General features: G+C 40.5%; 1 protein-coding gene across 2 annotated transcripts in view; it reads left to right on the forward strand.

Moving 5' to 3' along the window:
* Positions 1 to 18,033, forward strand: part of PKIA (cAMP-dependent protein kinase inhibitor alpha) — a 59,333-nt gene extending 41,300 nt beyond the window's left edge. The window contains exons 3-5 of one of the 2 annotated variants that reach the window (XM_081116285.1): positions 6,485 to 6,622; positions 12,782 to 12,959; positions 14,582 to 18,033. In XM_081116285.1, the coding sequence (XP_080972411.1) occupies positions 12,809 to 12,959; positions 14,582 to 14,661 (231 nt within the window). In that variant the 5' untranslated portion in view covers positions 6,485 to 6,622; positions 12,782 to 12,808 and the 3' untranslated portion in view covers positions 14,662 to 18,033. The remainder of the gene's footprint in view (positions 1 to 6,484; positions 6,623 to 12,781; positions 12,960 to 14,581) is intronic. The other variant, XM_081116284.1, reaches the window with a different exon arrangement.
* Positions 18,034 to 19,417: the final 1,384 nt, after the last annotated feature.

Genomic DNA, 19,417 nt, shown 5'->3' on the forward strand with positions numbered 1-19,417 from the left:
ATACTTTCTAGATAATTATATGAGAGCTGAGTGATACTGCAGTTGATGAGATATTCTAATATTAGTGATAAAATATTAAATATTCATAGACCGTGTGGCTCAGTTGGTTGAGCATTGTCTTATGCACAGAAAGGTCACTGGTTCGATTCCGGGTCAGGACACATGTCCCGGTTATGGGTTCAACAGGAGGCAACCAATCGATGTATGTCTCTCACATTGGTCTTTCTCTCTCTCTCCCTCTCCTTTCCTCTCTCTAAAATCAATAAAAACATATTTTTAAAAATATTAATAAAACAGGTCTTTATCTCAGTTTTACAGATTTTTTTCACACTGTAGAATTATTTTCTCAGGTACAAACAATTTTGTAACTCCCTCTCAAAAATGTGCTTTTCCTGTCATGAGGCAGCCCGGACAGTCAGGTGTCTGAGATGAAGGCCATCACCTGGATGTGGGAGCTGGAATGCAAAGTGTTTATGGAACAAGTATAGAAATCAAGGGAGAGCTGGTGCTGTCAATTAATATTATGTGTATCAGATCGTAGTATTGAAAAGCCAGATTCTTTCGGGATGTCAATAAAATATCACCTTACAAAGTAATGTCTCAAAAACACAAAATAAAGTTTAGTATGCTATAAAACAAATATTGAAAAGTGGCAACTGGTTTAATAAGTGGTTAAATCAGTGCCTGGTTTTATGACTTAATGTTTCTAAATCTTCGTTATTTCATCTTTAAGACTGAGATAATGAGAATATCTGTCTGATAGAGTTGTTGAGAAATTGAAATTATTGTATATAACTGACATAAACTTCTTAGTGTCTTATCTGGCAAATATGTGATATTTTTGTTACTATTATTGATAATGCACTAGCAAGCAAAAGCTGCTTCGTGATTCTTATGGTCATTGTTACAACTTGGAACAGGCCCCTCCTCCCCCCCCAAAAATACTATTCGGCTTGATGTGACTTTTCATTGTAATTTTAAAGACAGAAATGTCCATACTGAGTTATTTTGAGATGAAATGTGTCAATGTTCAAACATCCTTTTAAAAGCTAAATATTTATTTGACACAGAAAAAGTCTTAGTTTAATGAAAATGTATATGTATTTTTTAACTGTACCTTTCCTCCTTGGGCTCATACAGAGCCAGAAAAGGAGAATATAAGACACGGAATTGGAAAGTACTGTGTTATATAACAAAGAACAGCTCCAGCCCCAGGCTCCTAATGCTTCTGTGATTCTTGATGTGAATAACCCCAGGTTCCCCGTCTGACATCAGCACTACCACTGACTGTGTAAGACACGGTCCAGCCGATTAACCTCTCTCTGCTTTAGTTTCTTCATCTGTAATGTACAAGTCATATCACTTGTCACTTGCCAGCCCTCGGTACTTCTTCAGCTAATTGACTGTCTCAGCAGGGATGCTGCAAAGAGTAGCCAATACATGATTTATAAACCCTTTGCAATAATAAATAAGTGATGTAAAAAGCCATAACAAGAGGACAGAACAAATCATTCCATGCAGTAATTTGCTACTTTAGTCATATATTTTGTAAAAAACTTAAAAAGAGGTAGCCCTTAATAAAGTGAAAATAGGAATAAATTACCTGGAATTCTAGAGTGCTTTAGGTTGGTCTTATTTTTTTAAATCATCTGTTATAATTAAGAATATACAGATGAAAATGTGTATTAGTAGAAATGATTATAGTTCATCTCCTTCTATTAAAAGTCTTATGAGACAGGAAAATGGAACTAAGTATAAGGAAACCTACTTTCTCAGCCTTTTACTATTGCAATGGTATAACCTTGACAAATGTACTCATCAATAAGGATTTTTAGTAAGATATAAAAACAGATCTATGAAAAACTTTTTGTAGATATAAAAACAGCACACAAAATCCTGTCCAAGCACTGCAGGCCTCAAAAATGCAGGAGCCAGATTTCAAGAAAAACATAATGTATCCCTATTAAAGTAACATGAAAATAATCCTTGCATGGTGGCAAATCAAATAAACACTGAACTAAAGTTATTATTATTATTATTATTATTAGGATAAATCGGAGAAGAATAGGTTTAGATAAGTGAGCAATTAGCCTGCAATTGCAACAGTCAAGAAAGATGACGAAGGTGATGACCAGAAAAGTCACGGAAATGAAGACTAAGCAAGGGTCGCATGCGGGGGGCGAGCGGGAGGGGTAGTGAAGGCTAGCCTGACTTCCACACAGGCGCCCAGAAACGGGGCGCCCTGCCTGCAGGGAGGCCTGCGAACAGTGCGAGGGGGGGGGCACGAAATTCACTCTGAACTTACTCAGTGGGAGTGTCCAGGGACATTGACGGGGGAATAGCCAATAGGCAGTAAAAATTATCAAACTGTCAGCCCCAAATGTATAGACTTGGTAGTCACATATACACAAGTGGCACTTAAGGATATTGGGGTAAATGTGATCGCCAAACAGACCATAAAGAACAGAAAACGGAATAAAGAGTCTTTAAGAGGGAAGTGGAGAAATATGAGATTATGGGGGAACCCAAAGTACAGTATCTGCGGCGGCCAAGGGAGAAAAATATTTAAAGGAGAGAGGAGTAACAATGTGAAATGCTGTGTGCAATCGATACAGACGATTCATGTGATAGGCCTATTGAATTTTGTGATTAATGTGTAATAGTCTTTCCTCTCTTCGGGAAAACAATAACAGTAAATTGATAGCAATGAAAGTCAAATGGCAAAGGCATTAAAAGTAAAGCAACGTAGAGGAAGCAGAAGACAATCCGCATCCACCTCTATTCCTGTAAGTCTGGCAGTAAAAGAAAACAAAACAGGTGAGTGTATTAAAGAACCTACAGAGTTAAAAGGAGGAATTCTTTCACAACAGGGAAATGGAAGCACTTTTATAAGCATTGGGGGAGCACAAGGCAGAACTGAAGACCAGTAACGGGCGAGAAGATGGAATCGAGCACTATCAGGCGTCACCATTGGGCAAAAGGATCTTCAATAAAGAGGGGACAACTTTTGATGTGATAAGAGAGAGGAATTGAGGCCATTTATGTAGGATGACCTTGATCTCCTCCATAGTCAGTAGGCAAGATTTTCTGCGAAGAGTTAGTGAAATATAAATAAAACTGAACAAGGTGCAGGGATTGAGACGTACAGATTGGCAGCTGCAGAACAGCCGCAGGGACACAGTGCAGCAGAGGGAATTCAGTCCCTCACATCGTAATAACTGTGCACGGTGCCAGGTGGGTGCTTAAAATACCGGGGGGGGGGGCTCTGTAAAGTACATGGTTATCTAACCACTGTGCTGTTCATCTGAAACTGATACAGAAGAGCGAAAGCATGCTGTAGTGGAAAACACTTTTAAAAGACTGCAGCAGCACAGAACATAAAGATGTGCTGTTGTTAGCTGCGGGAAGAGGTCGGCTGGAAACGAGCAAAGGGATTTGTGAGGAGCTTTCAGGTCGCCCGTTGTTGCCTAAGCAGACAGCGAAGAGATTTCCTCAAGGGAGACAGCCTGCGCCTCTGGCTTCGCAAAATGTATAGGCTTTGGTTTCTCATTCTAAAGGTTTGATTTGCTAAGCGTTCCGGAAAGGAAAAACAGGATTTGAATCTTGGCTAACGAAAGTTTCTGAGAAGTTAAGTAATAATAGAATTAACTAGGTAATGAGTTTACAGAACAATGTGAAAGTGTGCCCGTGTCAAAAAAGGATGTGTGTGTGTGTGTGTGTAAGTGCCACAATTATCACACCAGAAACAAACTGATGAGTAGGAAGAAAACTGAGAGGAATCTTCATTAGTATCAAATATTGGAACTTTTGTGAATGAGAACTTTTATTGCACAGTGACAATCAGGGAAGAGGTGAAGACCATCCCCCAACTAAGGAGATGGGATATTATCTCTAAAAGTATTTGTCAAAAACTTATTGTGAAAACCATTAAAAGACAGTCTGTTTTTTCTCATATTGGGTATGTTTTATTCTAGCAATATTTTGTGATTAAAAACGGGCAATGCTTTGGGACTAGAATGAAAAAACACACAATTTGGCTTGACCTAGTCTAGTTCATAGATGTTGGCATATCTCTGTGATACAACTCAGTATGGGACATCACCTTTTTTAAGTGTGGTTTTGATAGGACAGGACCCAAACTCCTCTGGCCCGTTATACCAGGTGGTGCTGGAGAGCGTGGTCTGGTGCAGGAACGGTGACTATGCCTTAGCAGGGGAGACTGCTGTGGACATTTCCAAAGGAACCCGCTGTGGTTGATTTTTTTCTCTGCTGCCATTCGCTCTGAAGTGTGGCTAGATGACACCAATTCAAGGGAAAAGGGAACTGAAGTAGCATCAAGTCCCAGAACCCTGCCCTGGTCATGAGGCTTAGTTTGAAGCCTTCTGATTTGTGAGATTAAGAAGCTGTTTTTGGAAATAAGCTACTAGATTTTGTTATTTTTTACTTTTATTTTTTAATCGGCACCTGGGGATATGTTTATTGATTTTAGAGAAAGAGGAAGGGAGGGAGGGAGGGAAGGAGGGGGGTGGAGAGAGAGAAACCTCAATCGGTTGCCTCCCTTCCTCTCCCAACCGGGGATCAAACCCACAACCTAGGGTTGTGCCCTGAGAGAGAACTGAACCTGCAACCTTTTTAGTGTCTGGGATGATGCTCCAACCAACTGTGCCACCCAGCCGTGGCCAGATTGTTTTTAAGATTGAATCATACAAGTAATATCCTTATACAGCAAAAGAAAATAGAAAAAGATAATACTTAGCATGTAACTAGATCAGCTGATACTTCCAGAATATTCTAGGAATTATTTGCATAACTTCTTTACAAAAGGGTTTCCTTCTCTAGTCTACAGTGCTCATCAGATAGCTTCCTCTTACTGTGGGCATGGATGGTTCTCAAACTTTGGTCGCTGGATTCCTGCATGTCCCCTAAGCCCTTTCAGTCCTTCCCTGAGATACTTTCAATAGGTTCCCAAGTTCAAAATAATTTTTATAACAATCCTAATGCTATCTGCCTTGTTTGCTTGTCTGGCATTTGCACCACTGGTACCAAAGCATGTGGGCAAATGCTGGCACCTCAGCACCGGTCAAGTCAGTGGCACCAAACTCTACTCGCAACCCTGGTACTCTCCTCCTGGTATTAACTTCACACTCACAGTTCATACTTTTTAAGTGCAAGATCCACCTAAGAATAAATAATCATTCTGTCAAATCTCGACCTGTAAGTACGGGCCTTTTTAATATTCTGTGTGATGAGGCACTTGTGCCAGGTGCCACAGGGCACGGCTGTCTCAGAAAGCGCTGGGACTGGCCGCACTGAGGCAGAACGAGCACCTTTTCCCTGCATCACCATTTTTACTTGAAAAAACAAATGACAGGCAAACTATGGTTTCTCAAATTTGGGTATTTGGCAGATTTTCTTGAAAATGAACAAAGTGACTTTGTCACTTCGAGGGATGCAAAATCCAACTGTATCTGCTGCGGGTGATAAAATTTGAGCTTTCAGACAGAAATTACGATTTTGGAAAACTTATTATCTGTTCCCGGGAACTTGTCAGTTTCCCAATTCTGAAGGACTTTTTTGATGAGATAGGTGGCTACACTAGCAAATGTAATATTGTATAATGAAATATGATAGAATTTGGAAATTCTATATAACCAGGGAAACCAATATTTACCACATGACCAATGCCTGACATTTTTAAAAATCTGCATAGGCAAAAGTTCCATTTAAAGTGTTGGTGTACAATAGGTTTTAATAAAACAATCTGGAAAGCATAATAAGGTTTTAGATTCCACATGCAAAGTTTTTAAAAATCCACAATTATCCCAAAAGGCTATTACAATTCTCCTCACTTTTCCAACTAAAAAATCTGTGTGAGGCCAGATTTTCTTCACATACGTCAACTAAAACAACAGATTGAGACAGACTAATCGCAGAAGCAGATATGAGAAGCCAGATGTCTTTTATTAAGCCAGACATTTGCAAATTTAAGCCAGAGAATTGCAAAATTTAAAACAATGTCATTCTTGTAGCATTTTATTTTTGCTTTGGAAAATATATTTTGTTTCATTAAAAACATTTATGGAAACATTTAATGGTTCATTATATTTTTAAGTAATTAATATTTATTTCTATTTAGTTTTGGCAGATATAACCACAAAAACAGAAGCTCCCTGGAGTTAATAATTTTTGAGAGTGTAATGAAAATCTGAGACCAAAACACTTCAGAAAAACGAATATAGACCAAGCTCTAAGCACATAGTGATTTACTCAAGGGCTTTTAATACTTCCCACAATTTCATAAAGTAACGATTAAGAAGTTAAATAACTGCTTTTGTGATAATGTGATGGGAAGAATTCTCCTCTTTTAAACTTAAGTTACATCATTCATATTAGAAAGAAAGAAGTCTCCAGTGCACACTGATGGCATTCTCTCCATTCTTTCTTCCAAGTCGGTGCCTCTCATTTCATGTGTCCCCATTTACAGGAGTAAAATTAGCATGTCATCCGGTCACCATTTGGCTCATGACTCAATGTCACTATAAAAATCATCTTAGCTCCGTGGGCCCAGCTTCTTCCAGGCTACGTCTATGTAGAACGCTTCGATTCCTGTAATATAGGAGACGTAAGTACATGCTTTTCCCAGCCTCCGGCAATCTAGCTAAATCTGTAAATTCTACTAGAGTGGAATCTTCGGGTTTATTTTCTCGAATAACTTGTGTATACGATACTTAATAAGGTAAAGGGCATAAACAACGAAAAGACCAGCACGAAGCATGAATCTCAGGGTAGAAAGCCATTACACAAAGGAGGAATATTTAGAATAGCAGGGTGCCGCTCCTCTTGTGAAAGAGAGAGAAAGGCAGGCTCTTTTCAGAAGGGGGAAGGAAAGAGCAAGCTTCTTTCTTAGTCATGGGTTTGACTAGATTTTTGGATATCAATACTTAGAGCTTTATGCTTTACATTTTAATCTACCTTGAAATAACACAGTACTTAACTAATAAAGTATCCTTCCCCTCTCTAATCAGACTTTGAACATTAGTACAATCAGCTCTTTTGCAAAACTGGATACAAAAAAAATGGCATGTTATCTTGTTTATATCTAATACTCCCATTTTGTCACGTCTAGAAAATTCTAATTATAGCAACATAAACGAGGAAACTCTAGCGAAGACGCAAAGCCCACTTTTGGTAAAGTGTCCGGGTTTTATTTCAATTTGTTTATTCTTATCAAGCCAGGCTGTGTGCTAATTACTTCGCTATTAAGCCTCTACCAGTTGCTGACATTAGGATTTTTATGACTTTTGTCATTTTTTGGTGACTGTCAGGAAACGTCATTTGGCAACAATTTCCCCAGAATTTCTAAGCAAAACTCCAGGTCATTAAACAGCGGTGTATTTGGTGTAATTGAAGAGCTGTGTCTATATATTTAACTGGAAAAAAAAACAAAAAAACATAGCTGCCATGCATGTAAAAGAACTATTTTTTTTAACACATAAATGGAATTCACTAAAAAAACTATAATCATGGAGAGAGAAAAAATATAGAGTTCGCAGCATCTATGTATTTTATTTAAAAATGTAATTGTGTTCTTCCTTTATTCTCATGTTTCTACACATGCTATTTGTCAGTTATTGTTCTTTTTACTGAAAAATCAGTCTACTGCCTGGGGGAAGAAAGTGCAATAAAAATTAACTACTACTCCTACAATAATGAATATTATTATAATGATCATTATAATAGCTACCATCATTGAATGCCCGGTACTTAGTTTCTATGTTCCCTTAAAGGTTTAAAATTAAAGTCTAGCAAATATATTTCCTAAGTGCCTAAGGGAAGGGATGTCTACAGGAATTAGCTCTTCTCCCAGTCGCAGTTATTACCTTTCACTCTATCCAGTTGAGTGGTTGAAGTTAAAGCAGCAAAAGTGGATTCCTTCTGGATAGCAATGATCCTTGTAAGGGCTTTTCCTATCTTTCACAAGAAACAAATATAACTGTCAACAAATGAAAACCAACATGACCTGGGTAAGTGATCAGGCATAGATATCAAGTGAGAGAAATGAGTAAAAAGATGCCCCAACGTAATGTATCCACGAGGCCCGTTCTCTCTATTGGTGTGTGGTGCCGTTGTCTTGTTTCGCTTTACTGACTCTGCAATGCTTGTGCAAAACCCAGTGGAGATGCCTAGCCTTCAGTTTCCCTGATGTGTGAGAAGCCACCCCTTTGCGTTAACATTAGTGAGGAACGGCAAGCCTTGGGATTAGATGAGTTATTCAAGTCAGGAAAGAAAGGAAGGTCAAGGATTGCCCCTTAATTCCCACGAAATGTGCCCTATTTCAACAGGTGACTGTGGGAAGAGAGATCTGTGTAGAATACAAATAGGATGGAACCAGGGTAGTAAAATACAGTGGAAGCTAAGAAAGTGCCAGCTAGTATTTTTATCAGCACCTCCCGACCATGTGCCAAACATTGTGTTAGCCTCTTAATTTTTTTATGTTGAAAATGTAATTTTAATAGATAATTCATCTTACTAGGAGGACAATAAAATTTATGAGATTAAAAGTAGGGGAAATTCAGATGGGCTACAAGATCCATTACCTTGCAACTGCATGACAAGGGCTCCAACCTGTAGGTTAACGTTTACATACTTAGGACTGGCTACACTGATGACTTCAAAATAACAATAGCCAGGAACTAGGTATGGAGAGGGGTGGGAAAGAACAGTTTTGTGCGGGGGAGGGACTCTGTCAATGCAGAAAAAAATTACTGAATATCAAATTAAAGAATAAAAAGAACTCCCACAGCAAATACATTAGTTTTTTGTATAACTAATGTTAATACAGGGATGAAAGTAAGAATTAGTAATTGAGGATTTGGTGCTCTTGAATGAAGCCTTTCTGATGACACTTTTGCAAGCTGGTGGCTTGAGATCTGCTCATCGGGTCTATATGGAAGACTCCTAAATGTCTCAGCAGACCCCAAATGATTATCACATTGGTGTTTCCTAGTAACACCCATCAGTGGTCACATGAAGTTTTCAGACAAGAATTAAGGTAAAAAGGGTCATAACCCAAATGCCTGTCAGGTGTGACACAACCTGGGAAAGTCCTACACAGTGTCAGTCACACTGCTGCTTTGCTGGGACGCTCATGTACGTGCCATAGTGTTAGCCTCTTTAGATCCATAATCCAAGTAAATCCTCATAGCCACCTTGACTACTAAGTCTATTCATCACTATTTATAGATGAAGAACTGAGTACAGAGAGATTAGACACAGCATACCGAGTTAATAGAAAGTCTAGATTCAAATACAGAGGTCTGATCCCATAATAATAAACGGGCCTCGATAACTTGCTGCATGTCCTAGGGGGAGTTCCAGCTAGGATGCAGCTGGCACCTCATGCACTGCAGAGAGCTCAGAGAGGATGGGCACTCTCAAGAAACATTAACATGAAGCTGTTAATTAGCGTTAATGAAGATCATGGCAGTGATCTATAAGAAAGTAGTCTCCATAAAGCATACTATCAAAGCCAATGAAATACAAAAATTCTAAAGGCTTGTTCAAAGAAAGTGAAAATAAAAATAGCTGAACCCTTCTGAGAAGTTTAAGGAAGGAAAAAGATTAGTCAGTGCAGAGGAGTGGGGGTGGAGGAAAGGGTATTTGTGTGAATGGTTGGTTCAGTTTTTTAAAGAGGACTTGAACATGCTTATAAACTCAAGGGAGAAATCCAGAGGAGACAAAGGAATCAAATTATGGGAGGGGAAAAAATGGAGGGAGCAAGGTCCTACGTGAGGTGGTAGGAAGTAGAATCGGCAGCATGCCTCCGAAAGAAAAGTGAGCTCCTCTAGGAAACACTGGTGATCACAGGGAAATTTGCTGGAGAGAGGAAGAGATTTAAGAGAACTTGCAACAGTTGTCCTGTGTCTTCTCAGAAAAGGAAGACCCAAGTCATCTCTTAGGGCAGGTAGTGTCTGGTTGTGCGGACAGAAAAGGGCTTGGAATCCTCCCCATGAGAAAAGCATACGGAAGAGTCAACTAGAGGTGAACAAAGGAATTTCCCAACATCTCGGAGCGTATACTAATAATAGTGTCACGAATTTCTAGTTGAGCCAATTGGCACAATTTTGTGCCTTTTTCTGGTAACACTAGCCACCCGGTAATAAGATCAGAGGAAGGGAGCCGTGCTGTTTTCCCAGGTGAGGTGAAGGAAGGTCGACATCACAGTAGATCATGGGGACTTTTTTTTATAATCCTCACCTGAGGATATGTTTTTATTACTTTGTAGAGAGCGAGCAAGGGAGGAGAGAGAGAGAGAGAAACATCAATGTAAGAGAGAAACATCAATGTAAGAGAGAAACATCAATAGGTTGCCTCCCAAATGTACCCCAACAGGGGAGCGAACCCACCGCCTTTTGGTGTACCGGAGGACATTCCAAAAACTGAGCCTCCTAGCCAAGGCCAGAGGGACTTCTTGATGCTAATTAGAAGCTACATGAAAGGGTGGGCAACTGATCCAGCCTGGACCTAGAGGAAACAAAAATAAAAAGGGTTAAAAGAATTAAAGATGTCCTGGCTGGTTTCGCTCAGTGGTTAGAGCATCGGCCTGTGGACTTGGTCCCCGGTTTGATTCCAGCCAAGGGCATGTACCTCGGTTGCAGGCTCAGCCCCAGCTGGGGCGAGTGCAGGAGGCAACCAGTCGATGTGTCTCTCACATTGATGTTTCTCTCCCCTCCCCCCTTCCACTCTCTGAAAAGCAATGGAAAAAAAATCCTCAGGTAAGGATTAAAGAAAAAAAAAGAATTAAAGATGTGACCTGATTCATGACCTCACTTATATGTGGAATTTAATGAACACAAACTAATGAATAAAATAGAACCAGAGGCATGGAAACATGGAACAGATTGAGGATTCTCAGAGGGAAGGGGGTGGAGATTAACCAAAGAACTTGTATGCATGTATGGGTAACCCATGGACACAGACAATGGTGCAGTGAAGGCCTGGGGAGGGGCAGGAACCGGGTGGTGGGGGGCAAGGGGAAAAAAGGGGGGACACCTGTAATACACTCAACAATAAAGATATTTTTAGAGAGAGTAAGAGGAAAATGAAAAGAATAAGTAGTTACAGCCAGAGAAGGGAATTTCCAAGTTCAAGATTTTAGAAGTGAGACAGTTTGATCATTGCTTTTACGCCTTCCGGTGAAGGGTAACTAACGATCATGCCATCCAGCTGTCCCACTTCACTCATTAGACAATGAAGGGCCAGGAGGTCGAGTGATTTTCCAACAGTCACTCCGTGATCCGGTGGCACAACCAGGGCTAAACCCGGGATCTTCTGAGGAGCACTGTGAAACTTTAAATAAAATTATAACCACCATTATTAAGTCACATTCCCACAAAAAAGAATGGTGAGTCGAGTCGAGGGAATGGAAACCGATGTCCTCCATAACACAGTCTCAGTGAAGCATGTAGTATACACATACTTCCTATTTCGAAATTTGTATTAGACTGTTCCTCCCTCTTTCCCGCTTCAGCGTCCTCTTCAAGAAGAGAATGTAAAAATCTTTCTGCAGCAGGTTGAATTAGCAGCTCCCTCCTTGTGCACTGGGGGAAGAACAGCCTCAGGGGCGAGCTGCCAACCTCAATTGCAGTTGTTTCGGCATCAGGTTATTTCAGAGTGACAGGGTGCGTGTCCATGGCGTACGGGGTCTACTATTTTAGCTTCCTCCATACATCTAATGTTTTGTAAAGATTCCTTTCTCTTGATTAACGCTCTTTTTAATCTTAAACTATAGTAAAATGTAGCTGGCACGTTTAGGAATGAGAGAAATTGTGTAGTCTTAAAGCTGTTTAAAGAAGTTAACCCAATAGATCATTTTTTCATCTTAGTATCCATCCCTGTTTTGACCTCCAAGGAAGGACATACATTTAAACATAGAAAAAGAAATTAAAGATTTGCATTTGGTGTACTTTAATACACGTCTCATATTTTACTTTGAAAATATTTTTCTTTATTATGTCTTTAATGAAGGCTTTGTATCACTAGGCTTGTTCAGGAAAGTTTACTTTGACTCCTTTTGTAAATCTGAGATTTTATTTCAAAGCTTCAGTCAAGAAAGATTGTTATTCCTGTCAAGCAATGGCTTCTGAAAAGGGCCACGCGGGAGCTGTCCTTCACTGGGGGCAGCATTTGATCCCTGACATTGTTTAGAATTGCTGGTGGGTGCTGATGATGAAAAGAAAACTGGATTTCAGTTTCATTATTGTTCTTAGACTTTCTGCAGACGAGGCACTTGCTTACTTCTTACCTCTAGTATGGACCACTTCCACCTACCTCCTCACCTTGGTATGCAACTGAACTCAAGTTCGCCTCTCTGGAGTTGAAGGCCGACTAAAATGCAATTAGAGAATTTTATGACCTCAACCAGGTGGCCACTGCCTATGGCATGCATGCCAAATCTGGCCCTAGGTCTACTTTTGTAAACACAGTTCATATTATATTTGTTTAGCATATTATCTTCGACTGCTTTTGCACGACAGCCACAGAGTTGAGTAGCTGGGACAGAGACCATATGTTCCTCAAAGCCTAAAGTATTTTCTATCAGGCCCTTTACAAAAACATTCCCTGACCCTTGATCAAGAATCAAAGCATCGCTTGCTTTGAGGACATGTAAGCAAGATAATTATTTCACATTCATATTTAATGGCCATAATTTAACAAGGGTCTTGGTGAAATGTTTACCACTGACCAACATATTTACCTGCTAATTTCTCTGTTTTTTCAGTCCCTGCTATGTGGATATTTGTTAGCAATGACTGATGTGGAAACTACATATGCAGATTTTATTGCTTCGGGAAGAACAGGTAGAAGAAATGCAATACATGATATCCTGGTTTCCTCTGCAAGTGGCAACAGCAATGAATTAGCCTTGAAATTAGCAGGTCTTGATATCAACAAGACAGGTGAGTTGTTTGACACATATTTCTCTATGAACATAGAACGATTTCAGCATTTCACTAAGTAGGATTAAGGCATGGCAGACCATCTTCAATAGTAGCCTATGGAGTGATAGTCTAATGCAGGATAAAAGTCAGGGACTGAGCTCTTACTCCCACTCCATTTCCAATGACTTCTCTTTACAGGGTTTCCCACTCAAATGCTCTGCAACGATGACAACTGTATGACAAAATGTCACTAGCTGAGAATTGGGAGGGACTTCCTTGGTAATTCCTGAGTGTTTCAGCTTCATTTTAGTTTATACTTAACAATATTGCTGTCCCATGTTTACCTTGACTTAACAATCATCTATTGAGCCAGCTTGTAGCATTATGCTAAACCCTGAGAACTGTCCCCGGAAAGTCCCTATAAAAGTCACCTAGGAAGTCCCAAGCTCCCCGGGACTCAAATTCCTCATCTTGTATTTATGCAGCAATTTCATCTTTAAATATTCCACTCTCACTCCTTCCCTAATCTGACTTCATTTCTTTGGTTACCGAGAGCTTCTCCTATTTGCCAAGTTCTTGTTGCTTGCGAATCTACACATCTTAGATACAGGACATCAGCCCATCATGGGAGCCTAGTCATTGCTTCAACAATGAAAGTAGTGTATGAGAATGATATATAATGCCTGGTCCCCTTGGGACCCTTTTAGTACAGAATTTTTTTAATGTAGAACAACTATTTTAATTTCCCTAAAGTATGTTATATGGTGAGATGTTTTGCGTGTACTTGTTAAAAGGAGAAATCACTTTCAACATTTCCATTTAAAGAATGGGTCAGCCCACTTCCCTCTAACCATTTGAATTATGGTAACAAACTCTTAACACTTATAATTTACATGATTGCAACATCCTCAAATATTTTGTTCACTAAGCCATATTGGTTGCTTAGTAATGAACTGACACATGCAAATATATGAATCTTTGAATCAAGGATTGCCTACAGCTTGGCCTCAGATAAAATGACCTATATGGAGAGAAAGTATAGTTCAATTTCAGTGTTTGTGTGTCACTAGCTGGAATTGCTGCAGAGGGTGCAGTTATGAGGGTGGTTTTATTGGAATTCTGTGTGTGCTAAGGGCAGGCCAGAGTTATTATTACTGTGTGACAAGGGACTGACCAGCTGGCATAATGTCCTTTCATCTTCCACTGTTGCTTTTAATATAAACTAATTAAACCTCTGAGAAATCAGCTGGGGTTATCAAATGCTATAAATAATGTAAAATGCATTGTTTAAAAAATTCCTAAAATAAAGTCATGATAAAAAGGGAAACTTGTTGCTCGCCACTTGTGATTTCTGCCACCCATAGACCTTTTAAACATGAGTGCCAGAGCCTGGGCGTGAGATTTCCCAATTATTTATCAGAAGCACACATGCTCACTAACTACTGGGAAAGTCCACTTATTTTTTCAGCCTCACTGTCCCAAGGTCACAGAACCAGAATTAGCTAACCCACTTAAGCTATTTTCTTGATGGTAATTAACAAGACAGGACACTTTATGAGGACTTCAGACTTCTGGCCTACTCCTAAATCGCCAGCGACGTGCCCGGTTTTGACTTTGCCGTGTGCTCTCCGCTCTTACAGGAGGTGAAGATGATGCACCGCGGAGCTCGACAGAACAGAGCGGGGCAGCTGAAGGCGAAGCAGCCAAACCCGAAAGCTAACGCCCCGCGTTGATCTTCCTCAGCCCGGCCATGTCTCACGTCTCCGGGCCTGGCTGGAATACATTTGTGCCCACGAGGGACAAGGGGAGAAAGGAAATGGCTGTGCTGCACGGCAGGAACCTGCTCGCTGTCATGTTAGACATGGGAGCAGAGGCTCTGGCTGCAGACACACTTTTCTCCACCACTGTCCTTAGCAATGGCTGAAGTCGCGTGGCTTGTGTCTGGACGTCATTTTGTATGGATCCGTGCACTTGACCACATGACTAGATGCTTGTAGAGGGTAGCAGCGACCTTCGTGATGATTGTCCCTGTAGCATCTGGCCCCTCAGTGTCAGAGGATTTAATTGTGTCCAATTGCAAAGGGTTGGCTGATCCCCAGAGTTTAAGTATCTCTGGCCCAAGTATTCACCCAGTAAGAGAACCATCCAGAAAGCAGTTTTTAGCATCATGTGTCCGTGTGTTCCCGCTGTGTGACTTACACTGTTTTGTATTGTACAATATAGATGCTCGGCACTGCCCCCTTCTTTGACTGCTCATGAAAAACAAAAATAATGTACATTACTGTGAATTTTTATACCACTCATTTTTAAAAGGGCTGCCTTCTTTCTTCTCTGTAGTGTGGTGGTGTACACAGGATAGAACACATTTTTAAAACTTAATCTTTCCCCTTGATTCACTGCTAATGAATTAAGACTAACAGATTCATCAAGACTCCTTTGCTTTTATGATGCCAGAATTTGGAAATATCCATTAATGTGAATATTACCTGAATTCAGTTTGTTCGGTGTCTGCACAGACCAGAATTCAATCTTCAAACTTGGTTTTATCTCCAAGTGGAGAGCTTTGCCCAGCCAATATTTTTATCTTTAATTATGAGGATTTGGGAGAATTAGGAAGGTGGGGAAGAGAAGACAGGATAATACGAACAACTGGAAATGTTTTGTTCTTTGGAATCAAATTTCTCAGTGTTGTATGCTACTATTTAAATTAGGAAAACAGCTGATCTCGAGGGTGATGAAAAAGTGGAGAAAATGGTCTTGCAACCAATTGGTATTGCAACCAGGTGAACACCAATCACAAACGTAAAGCCCTCGTGTTGTTTCTCTTGTCCTTTCTTTGTCAGCCCTATCAGCTCCAGATGTTATTATGCACTTTTTAATGTTTGTAAACTTTTACTAATAATTAGTGTGAACTGCATTCTGATAAAATCACCATCATCATCATTAGAAGCTAACAAAATCCTCATTCATGCTGTTGATGGCCTCAGCTGTGTTTTGGCATCTTGGTTCTTACTTGGCAAGTTTCTGTGAGCTGTGTTGTCCCTCTGGGTCAGTATTATGAAGTCATTTGTCAGTGGTAATAAATAAGGACCCAGTCATTGCCACTGCCTCATGAGGAAGACCCTTTACGATAAAGAGCCCACTTAACTGGCCTTGAGGTCTTAGCACAGTCCCCTGTGGAGCAGGCTAAGGAGTATTTCAACAGGTAACTATATGGAAAAACCAGGAACTCAGCCCCCTCTGAATGTGCAAATGGGATGAAAGGTAAGTCTGCCCTCACCCCCCTCCCTTTACAGTACGCTTCAAAGGAGAGGGGTAAGGGCATGGGTATTGTTTGGTCCTCAGTCATAGGTTCCTGGAAAAATGTTAATGTGTGAATCTCTCAGAAAAGAGAAAAGAAAAATTAAGTTTTAGAGTACTTCCTACTATCTAAACCATTAGGGTCCAAAATGTTCACTTAAACAAATCTACCTATGAGTGGACTTACAAGTGGGAAAAGATTCCTGAGGCCCTTTTAGACAATCATTGGTAGTCCATTTAAAACACCCAACCCATAAAATCCCCTTTTCGATACCCTCCTCTACTGTCCTCATAGCTTTCTTGTGACTCTAGGTTAAGTGCTTTTCACCCTCAAGGTGTGGGATTCCACACTGATTCCGTGTGGTTTTGTAAAGTTTAGGAGTAGTGCTGAGTATACGTGGAGGGTTGCTATTCCCATGTGATACACTATGATTAATGCATGTGGTGTCCTGCCTGTCTTTGAATATATACTAGTGCTAAACTGCGAAGTCATATGCAGCTTTTGAATTATTTTGACCTCGTACTGCTACTTTGTCTGCCATATTCAAACCCAAGGCATTCCCAAGATGAAAGATAAAAATCCACTTTCCAAAACATCTTTACAAATGTTGCTCAGCAAAAGTTCACAGTACCTTCCAGATCTTATTGTCATATGTTTTACTTGCAAGTCAATAATATTCAAGGAATTGAATTTTTAAGGAGAGAAGGAAAGTGTGGAAAACAAAGGCACTGGTTTGATAATACACAGCGAATGCCCATTAATTAACCAACATGCTAATCACTTCCCAGAGCATATCTGCCCGTTTAATCCTCAAACAATTCAATTAAAGAAGTAGTGTTATCCCATTTCACGGATTAGCAAATTAAGGCACAACAAAATATAACTTTTCAAAGCTGAAGAGGCTAATAAATGATGAAATTAAGATTTGAACCTCTGTCTCGAAGGAGCTTTCTACTGCACAGGCCATAAAACCAAAACACAGCATGTATCTCTGGATGGGAATATTTAGATGGGCAGGTTTAGCCTCTACATTTTGGAGAAGGAAACTGAGTCCCAGAAAGAACTGTCTTCCTCAAGGTGACCTACGTGCATGATGGCACACATGTGTCTAAATCGTGGAAAGTGTACTTTTTAAAGAAAGATATTCACTTAGCATTTATTTTTTTGTGTTATACTTCCAAAAAGTTATTTTTGTGGCATGCAGTCTATAAAGTTAGCATGGTTCAGGTATTTTTTTATGTCCCATGCTACCCATTTTGTTTAACCAGAAATATGACAATTGCAGTTTTTCAACTCATTTGCAACAAGTATGAACTTATCAAATTTACCTTTTATTGATTATAAGCCTCCTATGCCAGCATTTTGTTACCATAAATTCATTGAAATGTTTTTACCAATAGATAACATGCACCTTTCAATTTGGGGGCAACACCCCCCGAGCTGCGCACGGCAGTGCCCTATCCTCGAGTCTTCCCCAGACCCAGTGGAAACACAGCATTTTAGAGGCTGAGGGATACTGCTGCTTCTCTTCAGAGAGGCAGAAAGGGTAAAGAAATGTCACTGCCTGCAGGTAGCAATGCTTTGTGATGCCGATAGAAATAGGGAGAAAACGTGGAGTTATCAAGTGGAAACAGGAAAGGATCTGTGATTTATGGTATCTTGACAGGCGCTAAATTGTTCTTCAATTAAAAGTGGCAGTCTCTGAAGTCATTTGTGAGCTGTATGACTTTTGTATTTAGCAATGTTGCATGCTCACATAATTGATATTAAAAGTAATACATTTTTCTGAAATGTGCAGTCTATGAAGAGTATTTATTGAATACACGCCATGTAGTTGGTGCTGGAGAAAGTGCTGTGGGTGAGGAAGGAGAAATGCAAAGCCTCAGCCACCCCGTGGTGGACATGCCCACCCTTCCAGCCTCACCTTTTCCCGGCCTTTACTCCACTTATTTCCACCTCCATTCACCAAGGGAGCCCGCTTCCTGGACTTTATCATCTACCCGAGCCAACTCTTAAATCAGAAGCTCCAGCATCACTCCTGTGGTTCTTACTTGCTCATCTGTGGGGCAGTGATTTAATATCAGAACAAAGACAGGTGTTTACCAGAATCTCCTGAGAGTTTTTACATCCCCTGCTCCACCAGCTCACACATAGATCTAGTCACTCACTCTCTCTTCCCTTGAAAGCACTCCTGTACGGCTTTGGTCTCTCCCTCCTACCTTCACTCTCAGCAACTTGAGAACCAGAGATCCAGAAGAAGTGCAAATTTTTCCAGATGCACCTGCCATGTTTACTCCACCGAAAAGCTTTAAAATGAGTCACTAGCACAACACAGTGCTCACAGACACCCAGGGTCCTACTACATTAGGAATCACATCTTGGCATAGAGGAGCAGAGAGAATTCTACTTTTGTTTCATGGCACTATTTTTCCCACATGCAGGCCGTAAAGACCGAGCAGAGGCTGAAGTGGGGCTGCGGAGAAGGCACGCCTCTCCCGGCACGCAGCCAGGGTCCCGGGAGGTCTCGAGCCTAAGGGGCAGAGCGCGCCACGCAGATCTCTCAGCTCATCTTGCTGCAGTCACAGGACAACACACTTACACAGGGGTGTGGGGCAAACTGAAGCCAGTGCAGCAGGTTTGCGTCACTTCCAGTGGCTCTTCTCTTGTATTTTTTGCATCTGTCTGGTCCAGGACATGGGGATTTGGGATCGTGGCCAGCTCTCCTTGTTAAGTCAAAATGAACAAAACGATCCGACTACAACCACGTAACACGGAAGCCTCCCACTTCCTGTCTAAGATGTATTCCTTCATCTGAGGTCTTAAAATCATGTTTTCTTTCTGACCTTAACAAGAGGTCAGTTATCCTTTCTTTACTCCTCACTGACTTTGCCCCTTTCCACGAATATACTCAATTTCTCAAATTCCCCTCTTTCCTTCACCACTTACATATCTCAGAATGGTAACCTATGCTTTCTATCTTCATGCTTTTCTTCATTTCTTATCTCTTTGCATTTTGACTTCCAATTAAATTTTCTCATTACAAACGACATCCTCGGAAGCTCCCGGACTCACAGTAATCGTCACTGATGCCTTGGCCAATGTGGAAATGAAAGGTGGTGATGGTCCAGAGGACTCAAGCTTCACCCAAAACCAAACTGATTTTATCATTTTAACT

This window comes from Miniopterus schreibersii (assembly GCF_964146895.1).
Source record: "Miniopterus schreibersii genome assembly, chromosome: 17".
In the NCBI taxonomy this organism is placed as follows: Eukaryota; Metazoa; Chordata; class Mammalia; order Chiroptera; family Miniopteridae; genus Miniopterus; species Miniopterus schreibersii.